This window comes from Phyllopteryx taeniolatus, chromosome 1 (genome assembly GCF_024500385.1).
Source record: "Phyllopteryx taeniolatus isolate TA_2022b chromosome 1, UOR_Ptae_1.2, whole genome shotgun sequence".
Taxonomy (NCBI): Eukaryota; Metazoa; Chordata; class Actinopteri; order Syngnathiformes; family Syngnathidae; genus Phyllopteryx; species Phyllopteryx taeniolatus.
In genome coordinates, this window is record NC_084502.1 from 49,098,854 (window position 1) to 49,117,781 (window position 18,928).

The window sequence follows — 18,928 nt, forward strand, 5'->3', positions numbered from 1 at the left end:
GAAAATGGTGCGCACCTTTGCTAGAAATTCCTGGTGTCCAATGTCTTTTCTTACTCTGTTTTCATGAATAGCCTGCAATGCTATCCTGAGGTTTTTTTTTTCATTGTCAGTATTGCTCTTGTGACAATCTTAATTTCCGTCATGGGATGGATGAAGTATCTCTGTCTGTCTGTCTGTCTGTCCGTCCGTCCATCTGTCCCATCGATCTATCTATCTCAGTATATACTCAAATGGGTGTATTTGTCTGCAGGGCAAGCTGATATTTTTTTAATATATATAAAAAATAAAGTGTATTTTTTGTTATATGGACGTTTATATTTCCATATTTTCCTACAAAATAAATTCTATTAGTTTGCACGTGATAAAGAAGGGCGGTTCGTGAGTCTCAACGTGAACGAGTAGGTTCTCGCGATAACGCGACGTCGAGGGGAGTGTCAAATTCCAAGAGAGGGGAGAGAGGAATGAGGAGAGAGAGAGAGCCAGAGAGAGGCGCAAGAGTGAGTTTGTAAACACTTTATTACCATTTAAATAGAAGTTGAATGTGTCCCTGACGTCACCGTGTGCTAAAGTTGGGTTTCGCTCGCTTGTTTTCATGCTGTGTTGGGCTTTTGAAGTACACGTCAAGTCTTGTGGCTGCTCCAACCTTTCATTCGGACTCGCTTTGAACTCAAGTGTCAGTCTGCTAACAAGTCAACTTCTAGCTGATTTTCCATGACTTTTCTCAATTAGACGGCCAGTAAAGTGTGTCGTACACGCTGGCTGAAGTCAGCTACGTGTGCATTAGCGTTTATTTAGCATTGCTGTCATGTCGAAAAGTGTTAATAACGACGGTGTTATTAGCCGCGCCGAGTGTGTGTTTGGCCTGTTGATAACGCTAGCTTAGCCACTAGTTGTTTTTTTTTCTTTTTTTTCCTTTTTTTTTTTTTTGTCTCGTGGATACAAAAAGTTGATTTCGGGGCTTTTAGCCAATGAGCGTCTGCTAGACTAACCAAATGACAACCTCGCTGCCTTTGATTGCCTTACATATTATTGATTGACGTGCCCGCAAGCCAATCGAAGAGGAGAATAGGCTGCCGTGTTACGGTAAAAGGCGGGGCGAGGTTTGTCTGGAATTGATAGAGGCTAAAAACTATGGGGGGACGACAAACTCTCCGGCGCGGTTTAAACAAGTTATTACTATGCACGGTTCTGTCTCCTAATCTTAATATACGATGTCTCAAAAGTGAGTTTTCCGCTCTGCTGCCGCATCGTACGGATGTGGGTCTGCTAGAACAGGCCCGGAGCTCGTCTCAAGTAATGATGATACGTGTAGTATTGATAGTTGAGCTGCTTAACCCCTTGGGATTCAAGCATATGCATGTCAACGCCTTAATTAGGAATGTGGGTCATGTTTTTGCCACAATTTTCTATTCTAAAGAGTGATACAACCAGGCGTAATGTACTCACTGTCCATAAATGGGATACGAGCACACTGTCACATAGTTTGTTTTTCTCTTTATTGTAGGTATGTTATCAGAGGTGGGAAGAGTAGCCAAATATTGTACTCAAGTAAGAGTACTATTACTTTAGAATAATAGGAATCAAGTCAAAGTAAAATGCAGTCCTCCAAATATTTGATTGAGTAAGAAAGTACTCAGTAAAAAAAAATAAGTATAAGAGTAACTTGTGAGTAACTTCTGATTAAAAAAAAAAATAATAATCAGCATGAATATAATACTATATGGGAGTCCACACACACCAAAAACCATCAACACATGCATTGGGCTCTACAGAAACATTTGCTTGATTCACTTAAATGACTGAAGGCAGAAGCTGTTTGCTGACAGACAGACATTTAGAACTTACCGCAAGGTGTTTTCTCAAGTGGGCTGAATTATCCACGTTTGGATGGATTGGGCCCTACAGAAACATTTGCTTGATTCACTTAAATGACTGAAGGCAGAAGCTGTTTGCTGACAGATAGACAGACATTTAGAACTTACCGCAAGGTGTTTTCTCAAGTGGGCTGAATTATCCACGTTTGGGCAGTCATAATTTAAGACTACACTGCATGACAAATCTGTTGTTTTTCCGAGTCTGTAAAGTAAAGACTCGCGCGGCTGTTTTTTCCCCCCCAAAAATAAGTCACTTTGATAGGCCCATGAAGGGTTTATGTGCGGTCATGTGACTGCCTTGTATCATCTGATGGGTGAATTGGAGTCAAATGACACTCGTGATCACATTGGTTTGGCGCAATGGCGCCCAACGCGGAAGTCGATGATGAAGTCTAAAAATAGATTGCGCACACAATAATGGGTAAATAAAAGTAGCCAGCGGCATGTTGATCATTGTAACGGAGTAAAAGTATTGATTCTTCTTCACATAACATAAATACTCAAGTAAAATGTATGTTGCATTCAAACTGCTCTGACAAGTACAATTTATCCAAAATGTTACTTGAGTAAATGTAACGAGAGTACAGGCCTCTTTGTACTCGCGCGGGCGGTGACCGCGCTGGTGTCACTGCGGCTATCCCGCGCGCAGTTTGAGCGCAACCCATGCAGTTCGAGCGCAACCCATGCGCGGTTTTGAAAATGTACTGCAGTTCACCTCCAGGCCGGGGTGTCGCTACGGCTGGTATTGGCTAGGACGCCACAGGGTGGTGGAGTTTCCTCTGCATTTTTTGGCCATTTCCGGGAGCCGTTTTTCCTTTCCTTTTCGTAACAAGGAACAAAGCAACAACAATGGCGAGTGTGGAACAGCGTCTGCTATAACAAATGGACCTAGATGACCAGATGATACATTTAATTATGCTGCAAAATCGATCAAGAAGGCGGCGCCGTAGATGGTATGTTGAACCAAGGGGCACGCTGAGTACGTCATCACAGCATGTGACTAAAACGGACCAATCACGACAGATGATTTCCGTGGCGTTCTACACGCAGCAACAATTTTTGCCGTGTGTGCGTCAAGTGACGCACAGGGGCCGCGCGGCTCTATGCATCGGTCACGTGATTTAATGCGGGAGCTGTCAGCCCCGCGAGCGCGGGCGTATAAAGAGGCCTTAAATGTAAGCGTGTTACTACCCACCTCTGTATGTTGCTAAAAATGTAAAACCCCATGTATCTCAAAATAGATGACGTCATTTCATAGAGTATAAAAACATTAATAAAATTAGCCCTTGTTTGTAAGAACCAGATAGTTTCAGGATTTTATGCCATTTTTTTGTGTCGTAAATCAGCAGATATTTTCTGTCCCAGAAATCAACGTAAATCAGTAGTAAATCTGTGACTGAAACTTGAATCCTTGGTAGAACAATGCTTGTATTTTACTTGTTAGTTGAGACGAAAATGTGATGTTTAAACAGGCCATTTTCCAATTTTTCAATGGCAATGGAAGCATCTGCTCGAGGATCTCATTTTCAGTCAAACTGAGAGCAAACACATCATCAGAACTTACTTCAAACTTTATAGCAAACTAGAATAATAACAGTTCATTACGTCCATATAGTTTTCTATCATGTCCGAATCCTATGAAAGTGAGATTTTCATCGCCAAAATCGAGGAACATTTTAATCTGTCAGAACCACAGAAAATCTCACCTGAATTGATCATTTCAAAAACAAGGTGGGAAAGGTATTTCCCAACAATGTAATCAGAAAAGAACAAGGACAGCCTTGCGTGAAAAAATGAGAAAACGGAATTTTGGTTGACCTCTCCTAAATCCACGTGCCAAAGATCCAGCACAGCGAAATGGAAAGAAAATGGTGGCTGTTTTTCTGGATTTAGAAACATACCTACTTAATGGTGTTACAGTAGCAGGCCCTCTCGTAATGACTAATTATTATTATTATCCATCCATCCATCCATTTTCCGTACTTTTTATCCTCACTACGGTCACGGGCATGCTGGAGCCCTTCCCAACTGTCTTCAGGCAAGAGGCGGGGTACACCCTGAACTGGTCGCCAGCCAGTTGCAGGGCACATATAAACAAACAACCATTCAGACTCACATTCACACCTATGGGCAATTTAGAGTCTTCAATTAACATACCATGCATGTTTTTGGGATGTGGGAGGAAACCGGAGTACCCCGAGAAAACCCACGCAGGCACGGGGAGGACATGAAAACGCCACACAGGCGAGGCCGGATTTGAACCCAGGTCCTCAGAACTGTGAGGCAGATGTGCTTACCAGTCATCAACTGTGCTGCCCACTATTATTCTTAATTCATTCATCTTCCGTTCCGCTTATCCTCACTAGGGTTGCAGGACTATTATTATTATTATCTTTTTGACAAATTAATTGCCTTTTTGGGAGCCTTAAAATGTCCATAAATTCACAAATCTTCATATGTATGTATCTTAGTGAAAATCTACGTATTTGAAGGGCAACACCCACCCAAAACTCACTCGGTAACAGCCCCGGAAAGTTTATAAAAAAAAAAAAATAGTCCTCAGCAACAGTCTAACTGATCGATGCGAAATTTGGTGGACATGTCTATTATAAACAGCTCTCATGAAAAAGTCTGAATGACCCATGCATGAATTTGAACAGGAGGTCAGCCTTTTTGGGCAAATTGCAGGGCTCATACTTTTTGCAACTTCTGGTAAGTTTGCCCAAATGACCACCAATTGGACGCAGGTGTCCTAGACCTAGACAGGTGATGTTAAATTTGAAAGTTTTTATTATTATTATTTGTTATGTCATGCGGGCAGAGTATGGCATCATAGTTTAATGATCCTTTTAAGGATTTGCCATGATAAAGGCGACGCCAGGGTCCGTTCATCACTGCTCACAGCTTTATTCTTCCGACAAATAACCTTCAACATGCCCAACAATAAACCAATTTTTGCAAACGAGTGTTTTCTGGATAAAATACATGTATTTTAGGGGGCCCCAATATACTGTACGGCATCTTAATGTGGGTAGAGTATGGCGTCAAAATTTGATGGTCATATTGAGGATTTTCCATGAAAAAGAGGGTGTGAGGGCCCGTTCATCGCTGCTTGCAGCTCTTAATTATTTTATTTTTTTTATTAGAAAAATACCCTGTGTGCTTTCTGCATTGTCCTGCATGGTATGGTCGTATGGCGTGAATCCAGCTTTTAGACCAGTGGTGGGTGTTGGATTTCATTTGTTCCATTGTCCAAATCTCAGATCCACTTGCTTACATAAATACATCGAACATGGCTATCTTAGAAGGCCATAACCCACATTTAACAGCACCTCAGGATCCCACAGTGGACCAATAGCCAACTTACATTCTCCCACCCCTCTTGTCCTTATTCTTTTCTTTTTGCGGGGGTCTCCCCCTACCATCCGGCAATTCAAGCCTCTATGTCCAACGTCATGGCTGCAGCGTGAGCTATTAATACTGTTTGTTTAGTCAGTTTCCTAGCAAGCTGCATCAAACACTGGGTGGCTGTGGCTGCTTATAGCCGAGACTTGTTCCCTTACACCTGCTGAATCGGAGAAACCCAAGTTAAATGGAGTGAGCTTGGCTGCAGCTCAATGGGAAGGAGAAAAAAAATTCTGGCCACTTTGAAGGCTTCAACGTCACCTTGGATGAAAGGAGGTGAAAATGGGCGCGCTACATATCCAGTGCTGGAATAAATGGGATTAAAACAGTGCTACAGTAGACCCTTCCATTTTCAACACAATCCTTTGTAGTTTTCACCCTAATTTTTCAAAGAGGAAATAACAGAAATTTAAAAAATCTGTTTCTGATATCACTGTGCATTGCAGACACTGCCAAAATGCACATAAACAATTTCACTTGGATTGCACAATTAACCTAATTTTAATCATGCAGCCCTAAACTACACACATCAACATCAGGCAAAAACAACTAAAGGTAAACAATAATACATAAATTATACCAATATTAAATGCATCGTGTTTAATTACCCTCGATCCGCCGTAAACCTGCCTTAATATGCATTTTTATTCCTCGGCTTTCAACACAGTATGAGACTCCCCTTATTTCAGTTTGTTTATATTGATTTTAAATTGTTTTGTATTCGGCAGCACGGTGAGCGACTGGTTAGAGCGTCTGCCTCACAGTTCTGAGGACCCGGATTAAAATCCGGCCTCGCCTGTGTGGAGTTTGCATGTTCTCCCCATGCCTGCGTGGGTTTTCTCCGGGCACTCTGGTTTCCTCCCACATCCCCAAAACATGCATGGTAGGTTAATTGAAGACTCTAAATTGCCCATAGGTGTGAATGTGAATGTGAATGGTTGTTTGTTTGTATGTGCCCTGCGATTGGCTGGCAACCAGTTCAGGGTGTACCTCGCATCCTGCCCGATGATAGCTGGGATAGGGGCTCCAGCACGCCCGTGACCCTAGTGAGGAGAAGCGGCTCAGAAAATGGATGGATGTTTTGTATTCAATTTTTTATTTATGTACAGCACTTGGTTTCAGCTGTGGTTGTTCTGTGCTCCAAAAATAATGTCGAGTTAGACTGTCTCTAACCCCCATTGGTTTAAGTTCAGCTAAACTCCAGATTACGATGCCACGTGAGCAAAACAATTGGAATTATGTCACATGAAGCATGGAGGATAAATCCAGCCTATTAATAGATCATGTTTCATATTGAAAGGCCTCTGGATCCCGATCCAGACCAAAGTCCATCTATTGAGCACCTGTGATACACGTGCCCAATCTCATGATACCCAATAGAACAGTTGTATTAAATATTCTGTAGGAATGTCCCAATCCAACTTTTCATTTCCGATCCGATACTGATAGTGCAGCCTTCAGTTGTGGCTGATACCAATATTGGTCCAATCCAATATCAGCAATAATCATCCATACATTACTTATTTTGTCGTATGGAATGTTAAAAAAGAGAACGAGAACGATAATCAGCAGCAGAGAAAATATGACCCATTTATTATTAACCAATGGGTTACATGAAGTGAATGCACTACAATTGAATAAAATAAATGGATATATTAGGCTTCACACGATCAGGATTTTTGGGGCCGATCAGCGAGTTTAGAAAACCGATAACCGGAATGTGTCTATTTAAATGACCTGTTCATTTACTGTATATAATTGTGTACTTAACTGCTCAAAAAAATTATATTTACAATAAATAATGTATCTTTGTTCCTCTATTTATGCCAGTGAGCCATAGTGACAGACAGAACAAATGAATGGTCTTCTATTAGATGGCAGGAAGTAAATACAGTAATTAATGTATCCACTTTTTGTGACATTTTTGTTTGTTGGTGTGCCGTGAGATTTTTCCATTATAAAATATGTTCCTTGGCTCCATAAAGGTTGGAAATCACTGCTCTAGTCAAATCGTGTATTCTAATCAGTCAGGTCAAACCAACATTATAACATGACAAAACTAATGGGTGCTAACTTACTGTAATTAAATTATTACATTTTTAATGAAATTACTTCACCCACACCAAAACTTTATAGCATGATTCGACAGAACGGCGGCATGTTTATGTCCAACCGTTCGTGCTACCACTAGCTTGCTAGGCTACATAACATTTTATTGCCTGCTTGCGAGCCGTATCATATTAAAAGTACGGGAACATACCTCAAGCAAGCCTTAAACGAACGTCCTCTCCTCTCCTGTCCTGAGCACCGGTGACCACCAACACACGTTTTCCCCCAATTTGTCCTTATAATACAGTCGGCACTCTTGTTGTCGTCGCCACGGTAACGAATGTATCCGGTTGCATTTCAGCTGACAAGATAAAGCCCAAAGATCGTAAAAAACAGGATGCGGAATACAATATTTCAGTAGTCTGACAGTGCAATCGTGAAAGAGCAAATTTGCCTTGTAGTTTGATCAGGTCATTACGTGTTGTCTGTTCCACACCGCCGCCGTGTTTTTTTTTTTTTTAATAACTTTATTGGTCCGTCAGATATTTCCAATAGTATGTCAAAAGACACGCGACAAGGCTAAATATAAACTAGCTTTTGGATTCAAATATACTGTGCATGCGGCGACGCGGAGTAAATGTCTTTTGCGGAGTCATTGATCGGCTCGGCGAATTATGACATTACAGCCGATCAGCATAAAATGCTAAATATAGGCAGATACCGATCAGCCCGATAAAATCGGTGTAAAGTCTAATCTATCTATCTATCTATATATATATATATATATATATATATATATATATATATATATATATATAGTGCCGTAGTGGACGACTGGTTAGAGCGTCTGCCTCACAGTTCTGAGGACTGGGGTTCAATGTTCTCCCCGTGCCTGCGTGGGTTTTATCCGGGCACTCCGGTTTCCTCCCACATCCCAAAAACATGCATGGTAGATTAATTAAAGACTAAATTGCCCGTAGGTGTGAATGTGAGTACGAATGGTTGTTTGTTTCTATGTGCCCTGCGATTGGCTGGCAACCAGTTCAAGGTGTACCCTGCCTCCTGCCCGATGATAGCTGGGATAGGCTCCAGCACTCCCGCGGCCCTTGTGAGGATAAGCGGCTCAGAAAATGGATGGATGGATGGATATATGGTGCCACTAGAAAGTATTCACACCCGTTCACTTTTTCCACATTTTTCTATGTTACAGACTTATTCTAAAGCTGATTTGAGTATATATTTCTTTTATAAAAATATACAGAACATATACCATAATGACAAAGCAAAAACTTTTTCATACAGTTGTGCAAATATATTGAAAATGTAAACATAACAGGCACATAAGTATTCACACCCTTGGCTTAATATTTTGCTGAAACACCTTTTGCAGCAATCAGAGCCTCAAGTCTTGGGTATGTCTCTACGAGCTTGGCGCACCTGTTTTGGGGCATTTTCTCCCATTCTTCACTGCAGATCCTCTCAAGATCAGTCAGGTTGGATGGGCAGCGTCGGTGGACAGCCATTTTTAGGTCTTTCCAGAGATGTTTGATTGGATTCAAGTCTGGGCTCTGGCTGGGCCACTCAAGGACACTCACAGGCTGCTTCTGAAGCCACTCCTTTGTTATCTTGGCTGTGCGCTTTGGGTCATTGTCGTGTTGGAAGGTGAATCGGCGCCCTACTCTTGAGTTCCAGAGCACTCTGGCGCAAGTTTTCTTGAAGTCAATTTCTCTATATTTGGCAGCTATCATCTCAAACCCTATGCAGACTAGTCGCCCAGTTCCTGCATTAGGAAAAACAGCCCCACAGCATGATGCTTCCACCACCACGCTTCACAGTAGGGATGTTGTTAGCTAGGTGATGAGCAGTGCCTCTTCTTCTCCAGATATGGCGCTTGCAATTTAGGCCAAAAAGTTCTATTTTTGTTTCATCAGACCAGAGAATTTTGTTTCTGCAGGTCTTGAGAATCCTTAAGGTGCCTTTTGGCAAACTCCAAGTGGGACGCCATGTGCCTTTTAGTGAGAAGTGGCTTTTGTCTGGCCACTCTACCATAAAGGCCTGATTGGAGTGCGTTAGCAATGGTTGACCTTCTGGATGGTTCGCCTATCTCAGCAAGGGAACACTGGCGCTCCGCCTTACTGACCATAGAGTTCTTGTTCACCTCTCTGACCAAGGCCTTTCTTCCCCAGTTACTGCAGCGAGATCTAGGAAGGGTCCTGGTGGTTCCAAACTTCTTCCATTTCCAAATAATCAAGACCATAGTGCTTTTCGGGATCTTCAATGTTGCTGAAATTCTTTTGTAACCTTCCCCGGATTTGTGCCTTGACACAATCCAGTCTCGGATGTCTGCAGACAATCCCTTAAGACTTCATTGCTCGGTTTCTGCTCTGATATGCACTGCCAACTACAAGACCTTTTATAGGCAGGTGTGTGCTATTCCAAATGATGTTCAATCAACAGATTTTACCACAGGTGGACTCCATTCAATTTGTAGAAGCTCTCAAGAATGATCATTGTAAATCAGATGCACCTGAGCTTAAGTTTGAGTGTCATAGCAAAGGGTGTGAATACTTACATAGCTATTATCTTTGAATGTTACATTTTTTTTTATAAATTTACACAAATGTCTGAAAATATGTTTTTACTTTGTCATTATGAGATATTTTATGTAGGTGTTTTTTTTTTTTTAAAGAAAACTATACTCAAATCAGATCAAATGAATAAAATAAAAAAATAATCTCAATAAATAATACATACAAATTATACTTTTAAAGTGCAAAATAACAAAGTTCAATTTAGTTATTTTTTTCTGTCAGTATATGGCGGGAACAGCATTTGCTTTCTCCGCATGTGCGGCAACACACTTGAATTTCTTGATGCAACTGGGGTTTAGTTTTAGTGACAATATTGTGGCGGATAGGAATCATGTAGTGAGGCTCGACTTGCTGAGCTGTCTCTGTGTGTGCCTTCATTGTTGGGATTGCTGTTACTGCTGTGCACGTATTGACCTCTGAGAGGCAGTGTGTTGCACACAATGAGATAAACTTGCAGTGACAAAGAAAGTAGCAGTTACTATCGAATATTGTTAATATAATTAGTTTTATTACAGTTTGAAGAATATATGCCAGAGAGTATTGTCATAGTGCCTGTTTGTATTTGTTTATACAGCCTTTATGTACCAATATTCATTATTTTGAGAGTCAAGACATTCCCCTCCAAAAGTATCGGAACGGCAAGGTCAATTCCTTTGTTTTTGTTGTATACTAAAGACATTTGGGTTTCAGATCAAAAGATGAATATGAGATAGAAGTTCAGAATACCAGCTTTCATTTCATGGTTTTTACATCTAGATGTATTAAACAACTCAGGACAGAGCACCTTTTGTTTGAAGCCACCCACTTTTCAAGTGAGCAAAAGTATTGGAACAGACATTATTAAATGAACTTAAAGTGAATAACTTTAATTTAACTATAATTATGCCACCAAATATTAAATTTGGTGGCATAAACCTTACTTGCAATCACTACATCAAGCCTACGACCCATTGACTTCACCAGACTGTTGCATTCTTCATTTGAAATGCTTTTCCAGGCCTTTACTGCAGCCGCTTTCAGTTCTTAACGTGTGCCGCTGTGGTTATGGTTTATAAACAGTTAACTTTCCCATATATTTGTGTGTTTGTATGTGTGTGTGTTTTGTGGGTCACAATTGTGAGCGCTGATGTTTTAGCGAGAGGTCGAGTGAGCTTTTTAGCTCCAGCCCTTAGCTTGCTAGCTCGTTAGCGCAAATGTAATAAACAGTTAACTTTCCCGTTGTGCCAGTTATGTACTTCTACGGAGCAAATGCAGCAGTTTGCTGCGTAGTGGATGTTAACACTACAATGAAAATTTCAGAGTCCAGACAAAACTCCCATGTTCATTGTCCATTGGCTAGCACCGAGACAGGATTCATACTTTTGATTCGCTGAGTGTGGAAGCTCTTCACGCACACGCACGCACGCACACACACACACACACACACACGCACACACACATACGTAGGGCGGGTCCTAAACCACGCGTCTATGGACGCAGATTGAATATGCTTCATGCGTCCCTACTAATTTTTGTGCGTCTCAGACTGGGGACGCATATCAAACGGGATCTCAGATTACCTTTGTAAAAGATACTGAAATTTAAGTAGGAATTAAACAATTTACTGATAAATTAGTTTCAAATTGTAACTATTGTTAATACCATATTTTCAGTTGACGCTTATATGGTAAATCCCCCCATCCAATCATCCATCCATCCATTTCCTATTGCACATGGCCTCATGAGAGTCACAGGTGAACTGGAACTTTTTCCCAGCTGAGTTTGAGCGAAAGGCAAGGTACACCCTGGACTGGTCGCCAGTGAGCCGCAAGGCATGTACTGTATTCACAAATAAGCATTCACACTCTGATGCATATGTGTGGACAATTTATTTTCGTCTTCAATGAACCTAACTTGCATGTTTTTGGAATGTGGGAGGGAGCTGGAGTACTCGCGGGAAACCCACCTACGACAGGGAGAACATGCAAACTCGACACAGAAAGGACAGAGCCAAGATTCGAACCCTGAACCTAAGAACTGAGGGAGACGTGCTAACCACTAGGTCTCTGTGCAGCCCACTTTAGGTGCATCATATTTTTTTTGTGTTTATTTTCGGAATGTCATGATAATGCCGATTACAGTGATGATTTAGGTCATGATAATTCATCTCTGTTTGCAAGTGGTCATCATGTGGCTGGATATCCTTTAGCACATGATTAAAATATCAGGTGCTGCATCTACTAAAACAAAATGTTCTTTTCCACACAGGTCCTTTTAGGCGTTTATGGTGGACTCCCCTCAAAAATCAAATGTGACAGTTCACGTCAGTGCCAGCCAAGTTGTGTTCCATCCATCCATTTTTCATACCGCTTCTCCTTACTAGGGTGGCGGGCGTGTTGGAGCCTATCCCACCTGACTCTGGGCGAGAGGCAGGGTACACCCTGGTCTGATTGCCAGCCAATCGCAGGGGACATATAAACAAACAGCCATTCACATATTCCCACCTATGGGTAATTCAGCGTTTTCAATTAACTTATCATGCATGTTTTTGGTATGTGGAAGGAAACCGGAGCAACTGGAGAAAACCCACGCAGGCACGGGGAGAATATGCAAACTTCACAAAGGTGAGGCCGGATTTGAACCTGGGTCCTCAGAACTGTTAGGCAGATGTGCTAACCAGCCGACCACCATGGCGCCCAAGTTGTGTTCTCAAGTAATATTTAAATGTGTTGCTGCTCCCCCACACCAAATGTGTTGCTTGCTTCTCGCAGTCCACACCCTCACTCTAACGAGCTCGAAAAACTCCTGTGTGCACACCACTCTGCCCAAATAGGCTCAGCCGATTATTGGAAGTACTTTGTGAGGGCCCTGCCACCGACATGTTGAAGAAACAAGGCCGAGTGTTTGCATGTACATAGGGGACCGAGTCTGCGGCCTTGCTGATGCACAACACTGCGACCAGTTTTAACCCTGGTGTCATGCGAGGCTTTGACTGCCCAAGTGCAGCTGTACTCCCAGACGGCAAAAAGGGAAATCAACTGACCTCAGCACTGAAAGAACTTTCAGATATTTACACCTTGCCAACCTCATTTGCGCAATGAAGAGAAACGCTTGTCACAAAGGTTTCAGCTGAGGCCTATCACCTCGATGCATGTTGGTTTTCGCTGTGCTGTCCCTCCGTGAGACAACGTAATCATAGCCAGGTGTCACAGTTGAAACAATGTGCCTTCCGCCATGATCAGAATTGGAAGTGGAATGGGGCTGTTTGTCTTTATATGGAATGTTTATAGGTGGAGGGTGGCGTCTTTTTGGAATAGATGGGGATGAGCGCCAAGGGGGTTTCTTGTGCACTTGGAGACAGACAGCATGTCATCCAAGAGAAGCTTTACGTGTAGACATACTAATTTTTAGCATCTTACGTGCTTGAACTTATAGTGTCTGGTGTACAGCAGATAACCAAAACAGCACACCACACACAGCCATTACTCCACCCACAATTGTGAGGCTTTTCACCCAAACCAGAAGTTGGTCGCAGTACCAACACTGACCTGTGAAAGGCAGCACGGTGCCACAAGACATCCAGATTACCGTAAAATACAAAGAAGAAAGAGTAGTACAGTTTCCTCACGCTCTTTGCAAGGAATAGGGACTGAGCCCTGCCGCAAACAGCAAAAATCCGCGAGTAATTGAGGCCAACCCCAAAGTTTTATAATTGCCTTTATATGCCACAAGATGGCAGCAACACACTACGTTTCTATTAAACAGGGCTCTCATGTGCCTCACTTAAAGAAAATAAATGAAAGAAGCCGCTTTGATTGGCTGTGACGAAAGTCTGCTGTGTTTATGCCCATGAGGCCCAGACAGCCCCTTTTTTAAATACGGCATTTGCGCTCGTCTACATAATTACAAACACCTGGTCTAACTCGCATCCTCGCAGAATTGCACCAAGTCCAGTGCTTTGATTTGCACTAGTCATGAAAATAGAGCTCCCCAGTGGTAGAACAGCAGTGGTCGGCCCCTCCGGTCAGGAGATCCAGGTTTGACTCATTGGAGTTTCCTCCCACACCCCAAAAACATGCATGTTACGTTAATTTCAGACTCCAAATAGGTGTGAATGTGAATTCTTGTTTGTCTATATGTGCCCTGCGATTGGCTAACAACCAGTCTGCTGGTCAATTGTGTGTAATTATGTTCGTATCTGTATGGTAAATATAATTTGTGCATGCAATCTGGTATATGCACAACCAACTTTAGCATTCGGCAAACCGGGTAAAAGCACGTCGTCCTTGCTTGGGCGAATGGTGATGGGGACCAATTTCAAAGCACCCGTATGAACTTTAAACAACTACACGTCTTTTTAAATTAAACACAAGCTGTCACCACAGAGCCACCAAAGAGGACAATAGATGGTGCTTAAAACTTTTTCTCTTTTACGTCTCATATCCCCCTCCTTGAGCCGTCACCTTATTGTGGTGGACGGGTTTATGTGTCCCAATGATCCTAGGAGCTAAGTTGTCTGGGGCTTCATGCCCCTGGCAGGGTCACCCATGACAAACAGGTCCTAGGTGAAGGACCAGACAAAGCACGGCTCAAAGAACCCTTATGATGACGACAAACGATGGACTCAGTTTTCCCTTGCCCGGACGTGGGTCACCAGGGCCCCCTTCTGGAGCCAGGCCTCCTGGTGGCATACTAGAATAAAAGTGTACAACTTTTTCATAACCTCTAGGGGGCGGTGGCATAGCGGAATGAAAGTGTACAGCATTTCATAACCTCTAGGCGGCATACAATTTATAAAATGTGAAAGTCTTTTTCATTTTCTCCTATACCCATGTATAATGCGCAGTATTGACTTTTGACAATTGTTTTGGGTAAAAAATGCGCATTACACACGAGAAATTACGCTAAGTGTCGTAAGTATAAACACAGCCATATGTGTTGTTGACCAATTCTGCCCACTTGTGGTTGAGCAGTATCTGCACCATTTGCGCAATTGACACTCTTCCAGATTATCGCACTACTAGCCACTTGAAACTGCTTAAATTTATTGAAGTCTCTGCGCCATTTGCACAATGGTCACTGTACCAGGTTATCGCTCTATTTGTCCTTTCAAACTGCTCTAAATTGTTAGAGGACTCTGGATCATTTGCACAATTGGCAGAAAAAATACAAATAAAAAATGTATCAGCATTACCACATTACCGGTAACATCTCATTGCTCAGTGACTCTCCGTACTGTGTTTTTATGTCTCAAAAATATTTTCTGTCAAATGGCTGTCTGTTGTCGTACTTGAGCGGCTCCAACTACCGGAGACAAATTCCCTGTGTTTTTGACATACTTGGCAAATAAAGATAATTCTGATGGGATATATAGCACTTAAAATGTACATGGAAATAGAGTGGTAAAAAACGTAAATTACAGGCATTACATTGGAATTGGGCGCTTGCCATTTAATTTAATTTATAGTAATCATAATCCCCCAAAGGGGAAATTCTACTCACAACCTGCTGTATATTTTTTGTTGCACACCACACAGTGAACCATATCACACACATGCGGGAGAGATGTCAGAGTGTAAGGGGCGGCCAAACAGTGCTGCATAACTTGAGCTGGGGAGTGGGGAGGGCGCCTTGTTCAAGGGCAGCCCAACAGTAGCCAGGCAGCAGACTAACACCTTTCCAACAACTAGTTGCTGTCTTGAATGTTTTTCTGCAGTGGGACTTCTGGCTCTTACAGATGAACTGCTACCATCCACCCAGCCTATCCATCCCATCCTTCATGCCTTTTGTTTGTCAGAAATTATAAGTGCATTTAAGTTAATTTGGCTGTACAATCAGGAATTATCAGATGAGCTCGAATTGAATACAGAGAGAGAGAGGAAGGGAGGGAGGCATGGAGGGGGGGAGAGAGAGAGAAAGGAGGGGGGGTTACAAAGCAAATGGGACAGAAGATGAGAAAGCGTGAGATGTTGCTAGGCGGCTCGTCATTGGCTGAGCAGAAGCCCCCTCGTGTGGAGGAAATATCACCAAGGAAACTTACTCTTGCTGCCTTGGTGTGTGTTTTCCTCCCTGCCAGGGGTTGTCTTTAAATAGCCTTCTGCTCGGAATAAAGACGTATCAAGCGAGAAACCACCTAGTCATGTTCTCCTCTTCTCCTCTCCCGCAGTTACATTGCAAGCTCTTTGCAAAAATGGGCGACGACCGACCTTTTGTGTGCCACGCTCCAGGCTGTGGACAGGTGAGTCTGCTCTCTTGTGCTTTATCCATTTGTGTGTACATGAAAACGCTGTCTTCTCCAGCGGTGAGTCAGTCCAGAAGCTCCTGTGAGTAGTAAGAGCTTATAATGTTTCAACCTGTTGCTGCGGTCCCGGAGCCCCTGCAGACACAGGTTGGAGCTGTGGCCACCGGTGACTCACATGATTTCTCAACAACTCCAAATGTCTGCTAGAATTTCAAGGGATTCCAAAGGAGCCGTCATTGTTTGTATTGTTGTGCGTTGCGGGCTTCGTGATGGATTAGCTGGAGGATTAAAGTACAACCCCAATTCCAATGAAGTTGGGAGGTTGTGTTAAACATAAAAACAGAATACAATGATTTGCAAAAAATGTTCAACCTATATTTAACTGAATACACTACAAAGTCAAGATATTTAATATTCAAACTGATAAACCTTATTGTTTTTAGCAAATAATCATTAACTTAGAACGTTTGGGAACTGAGGACACTAATTGTTGAAGCTTTGTAGGTGGAGTTCTTTCCCATTCTTGCTTGATGTACAGCTTCAGCTGTTCAACAGTACGGGGTCGCCGTTGTCGTATTTTACGCTTCATAATGCGCCACACATTTTCAATGGGAGACAAGTCTGGACTGCAGGCAGGCCAGTCTAGTACCCGCACTCTTTTACTACGAAGCCACGCTGTTGTAACGTGCAGAATGTGGTTTGGCATTGTCTTGCTGAAATAAACAGGGGTGTCCATGAAAAAGACGTTGCTTGGATGGCAGCATATGTTTCTCCAAAACCTGTATGTACTTTTCAACATTAATGGTGCTTTCACAGATGTGATATGTAAGTTACCCATGCCATTGTCACTAAAACAGCCCCATACCATAACAGATGCTGGCTTTTGAACTTTGCGTCCATAACAGTCCGGATGTTTTTTTCCTTCTTTGGCCCGGAGGACACGACGTCCACAATTTCCAAAAACAATTTGAAATGTGGACTCGTCGGACCACAGAACACTTTTCCATTTGGCATTAATCCATTTTAGATGAGCTCGGCCAGAAAAGCCGGCGGCGTTTCTGGGTGTTTTTGATATATGCCTTTTGCTTTGCATAGTAGAGTTTCAAGTTGTACTTACGGCTGTAGTGCCACACTGTATTTACTGAGATTGGTTTTCTGAAGTGTTCCTGAGCCCATGTGGTGATATCCTTTACACATTGATGTCGGTTTTTGATGTAGTGCCGCCTGAGGGATCGAAGGTCATGGGCATTCAATGTTGGTTTTCGGCCTTGCCGCTTACATGCAGTAATTTCTCCAGATTCTCTGAACCTTTTGATGATATTATGGAACTTAGATGATGAAATCTCTAAATTCCTTGCAATAGTACGTTGGGGAACATTGTCCTGAAACTGTTCGACTATTTTCTCACGCGCTTGTTCACAAAGAGGTGAACCTCCCCCCCATCTTTACTTGTGAATGACTGAGCAATTCAGGGAAGCTCCTTTTATACCCAAACATGGCACCCACCTGTTCACAATTAGCCTGTTCACCTGTGGGATGTTCCAAGCAGGTGTTTGATGAGCATTCCTCAACTTTCTCAGTCTTTTTTGCCACCTGTCCCAGCTTTGTTGGAACGTGTTATGGCCATAAAATTCTAAGTTCATGATTATTTGCTAAAAACAATCAAGTTTGAACATTAAATATATTGTATTTGTAGTGTATTCAATTAAATATAGGTTGAACATGATTTGCAAATCATTGTATTCTGTTTTTATTTATGTTTAACACAACGTCCCAATTTAATTGGAATTGGGGTTTTACAAACATTCACGATTCAGAAGATGATAATCACAGGCAAGATAATATATTAAACATACATTTGTCAGCTGAATAAATTATGCTTTTTGTTGTTTGCTCTCAGAGCACGGTGGACACCTCAGGACATCTTTCCTTTTAACACGCTCCTGTGATGTAAACATCATTATTCATTTTAGCTTGCGTGAAGCCAGCATTTGGGTTGCAGCTGTGGAACTCAGAGGAGTGGCTGCCTTTGGTTGTCAACAATTGGATAAACAAAGTGTTTTCTAATTGTCTTTGAAAGGTTATGCGTAAAAGTTGGTGAGTTTACCTAAATGTATGATTTGGTGAGTTTCTTCTCGTCCGTTTATGTGGTAATTTTTTTTTTTTTTGTCAAAGTCAAAAGTCTGTGCAAGTGTAAATATCAAGAATAATCAGTCAGCTAATGTTTGGTCAACATGCTCCTGACCAACCTGTAGTTTCCTTAGTTCCTTATTTCGCTTCCCGTTGATGACGAGGAGAGAACAGGAGGCTGCTTGTATTTTATGTAAATACGGGACATATATGATTATGCTACCATAATAGTGGCTTTTCAGTACATCGTGGCACATATATCCGTATTGTATTAAAGAAGTGTTGCATATTCAGTCAGCAAACTGTCATTTGCTACCATGTATCATCTCCAACTTATATTAGTCCTGTTATTTAAATTGGTGATGAAACACTTATCTGTGCTATATGGTTGTGTGTTAAATTGTGGTGAATTAAGTGTGTGTATGTGTGTGTGTCTGTGTGTGTGTGTGTGTGTAAGACATACATGATATAGTGCATAGGTGTCAAACTCAAGGCCCGGGGTCCAGATGCGGCCCGCCACATAATTTTATGTGGCCCGCGAAAGCAAATCATGTGCGTCAACTTCCATGATTCTTGCTAAAATCTGTACCAAAATTCCAAATTGTCATATGTAATGAATAATAATGTTGAGATATTGCATTTTTCTGTTACCAAACCCC

The 18,928-nt window shown here is 42.1% G+C and overlaps 1 protein-coding gene across 6 annotated transcripts in view; it reads left to right on the plus strand.

The window, feature by feature from the left end:
- Window positions 1-439: 439 nt before the first annotated feature.
- atf7a (activating transcription factor 7a) overlaps window positions 440-18,928 on the plus strand; it is a 63,053-nt gene continuing 44,564 nt past the window's right edge. For all 6 annotated transcript variants that reach the window (XM_061747303.1, XM_061747310.1, XM_061747286.1 and 3 more), the window contains exons 1-2: window positions 440-497; window positions 16,065-16,136. In XM_061747303.1, the coding sequence (XP_061603287.1) occupies window positions 462-497; window positions 16,065-16,136 (108 nt within the window). In that variant the 5' untranslated portion in view covers window positions 440-461. The remainder of the gene's footprint in view (window positions 498-16,064; window positions 16,137-18,928) is intronic.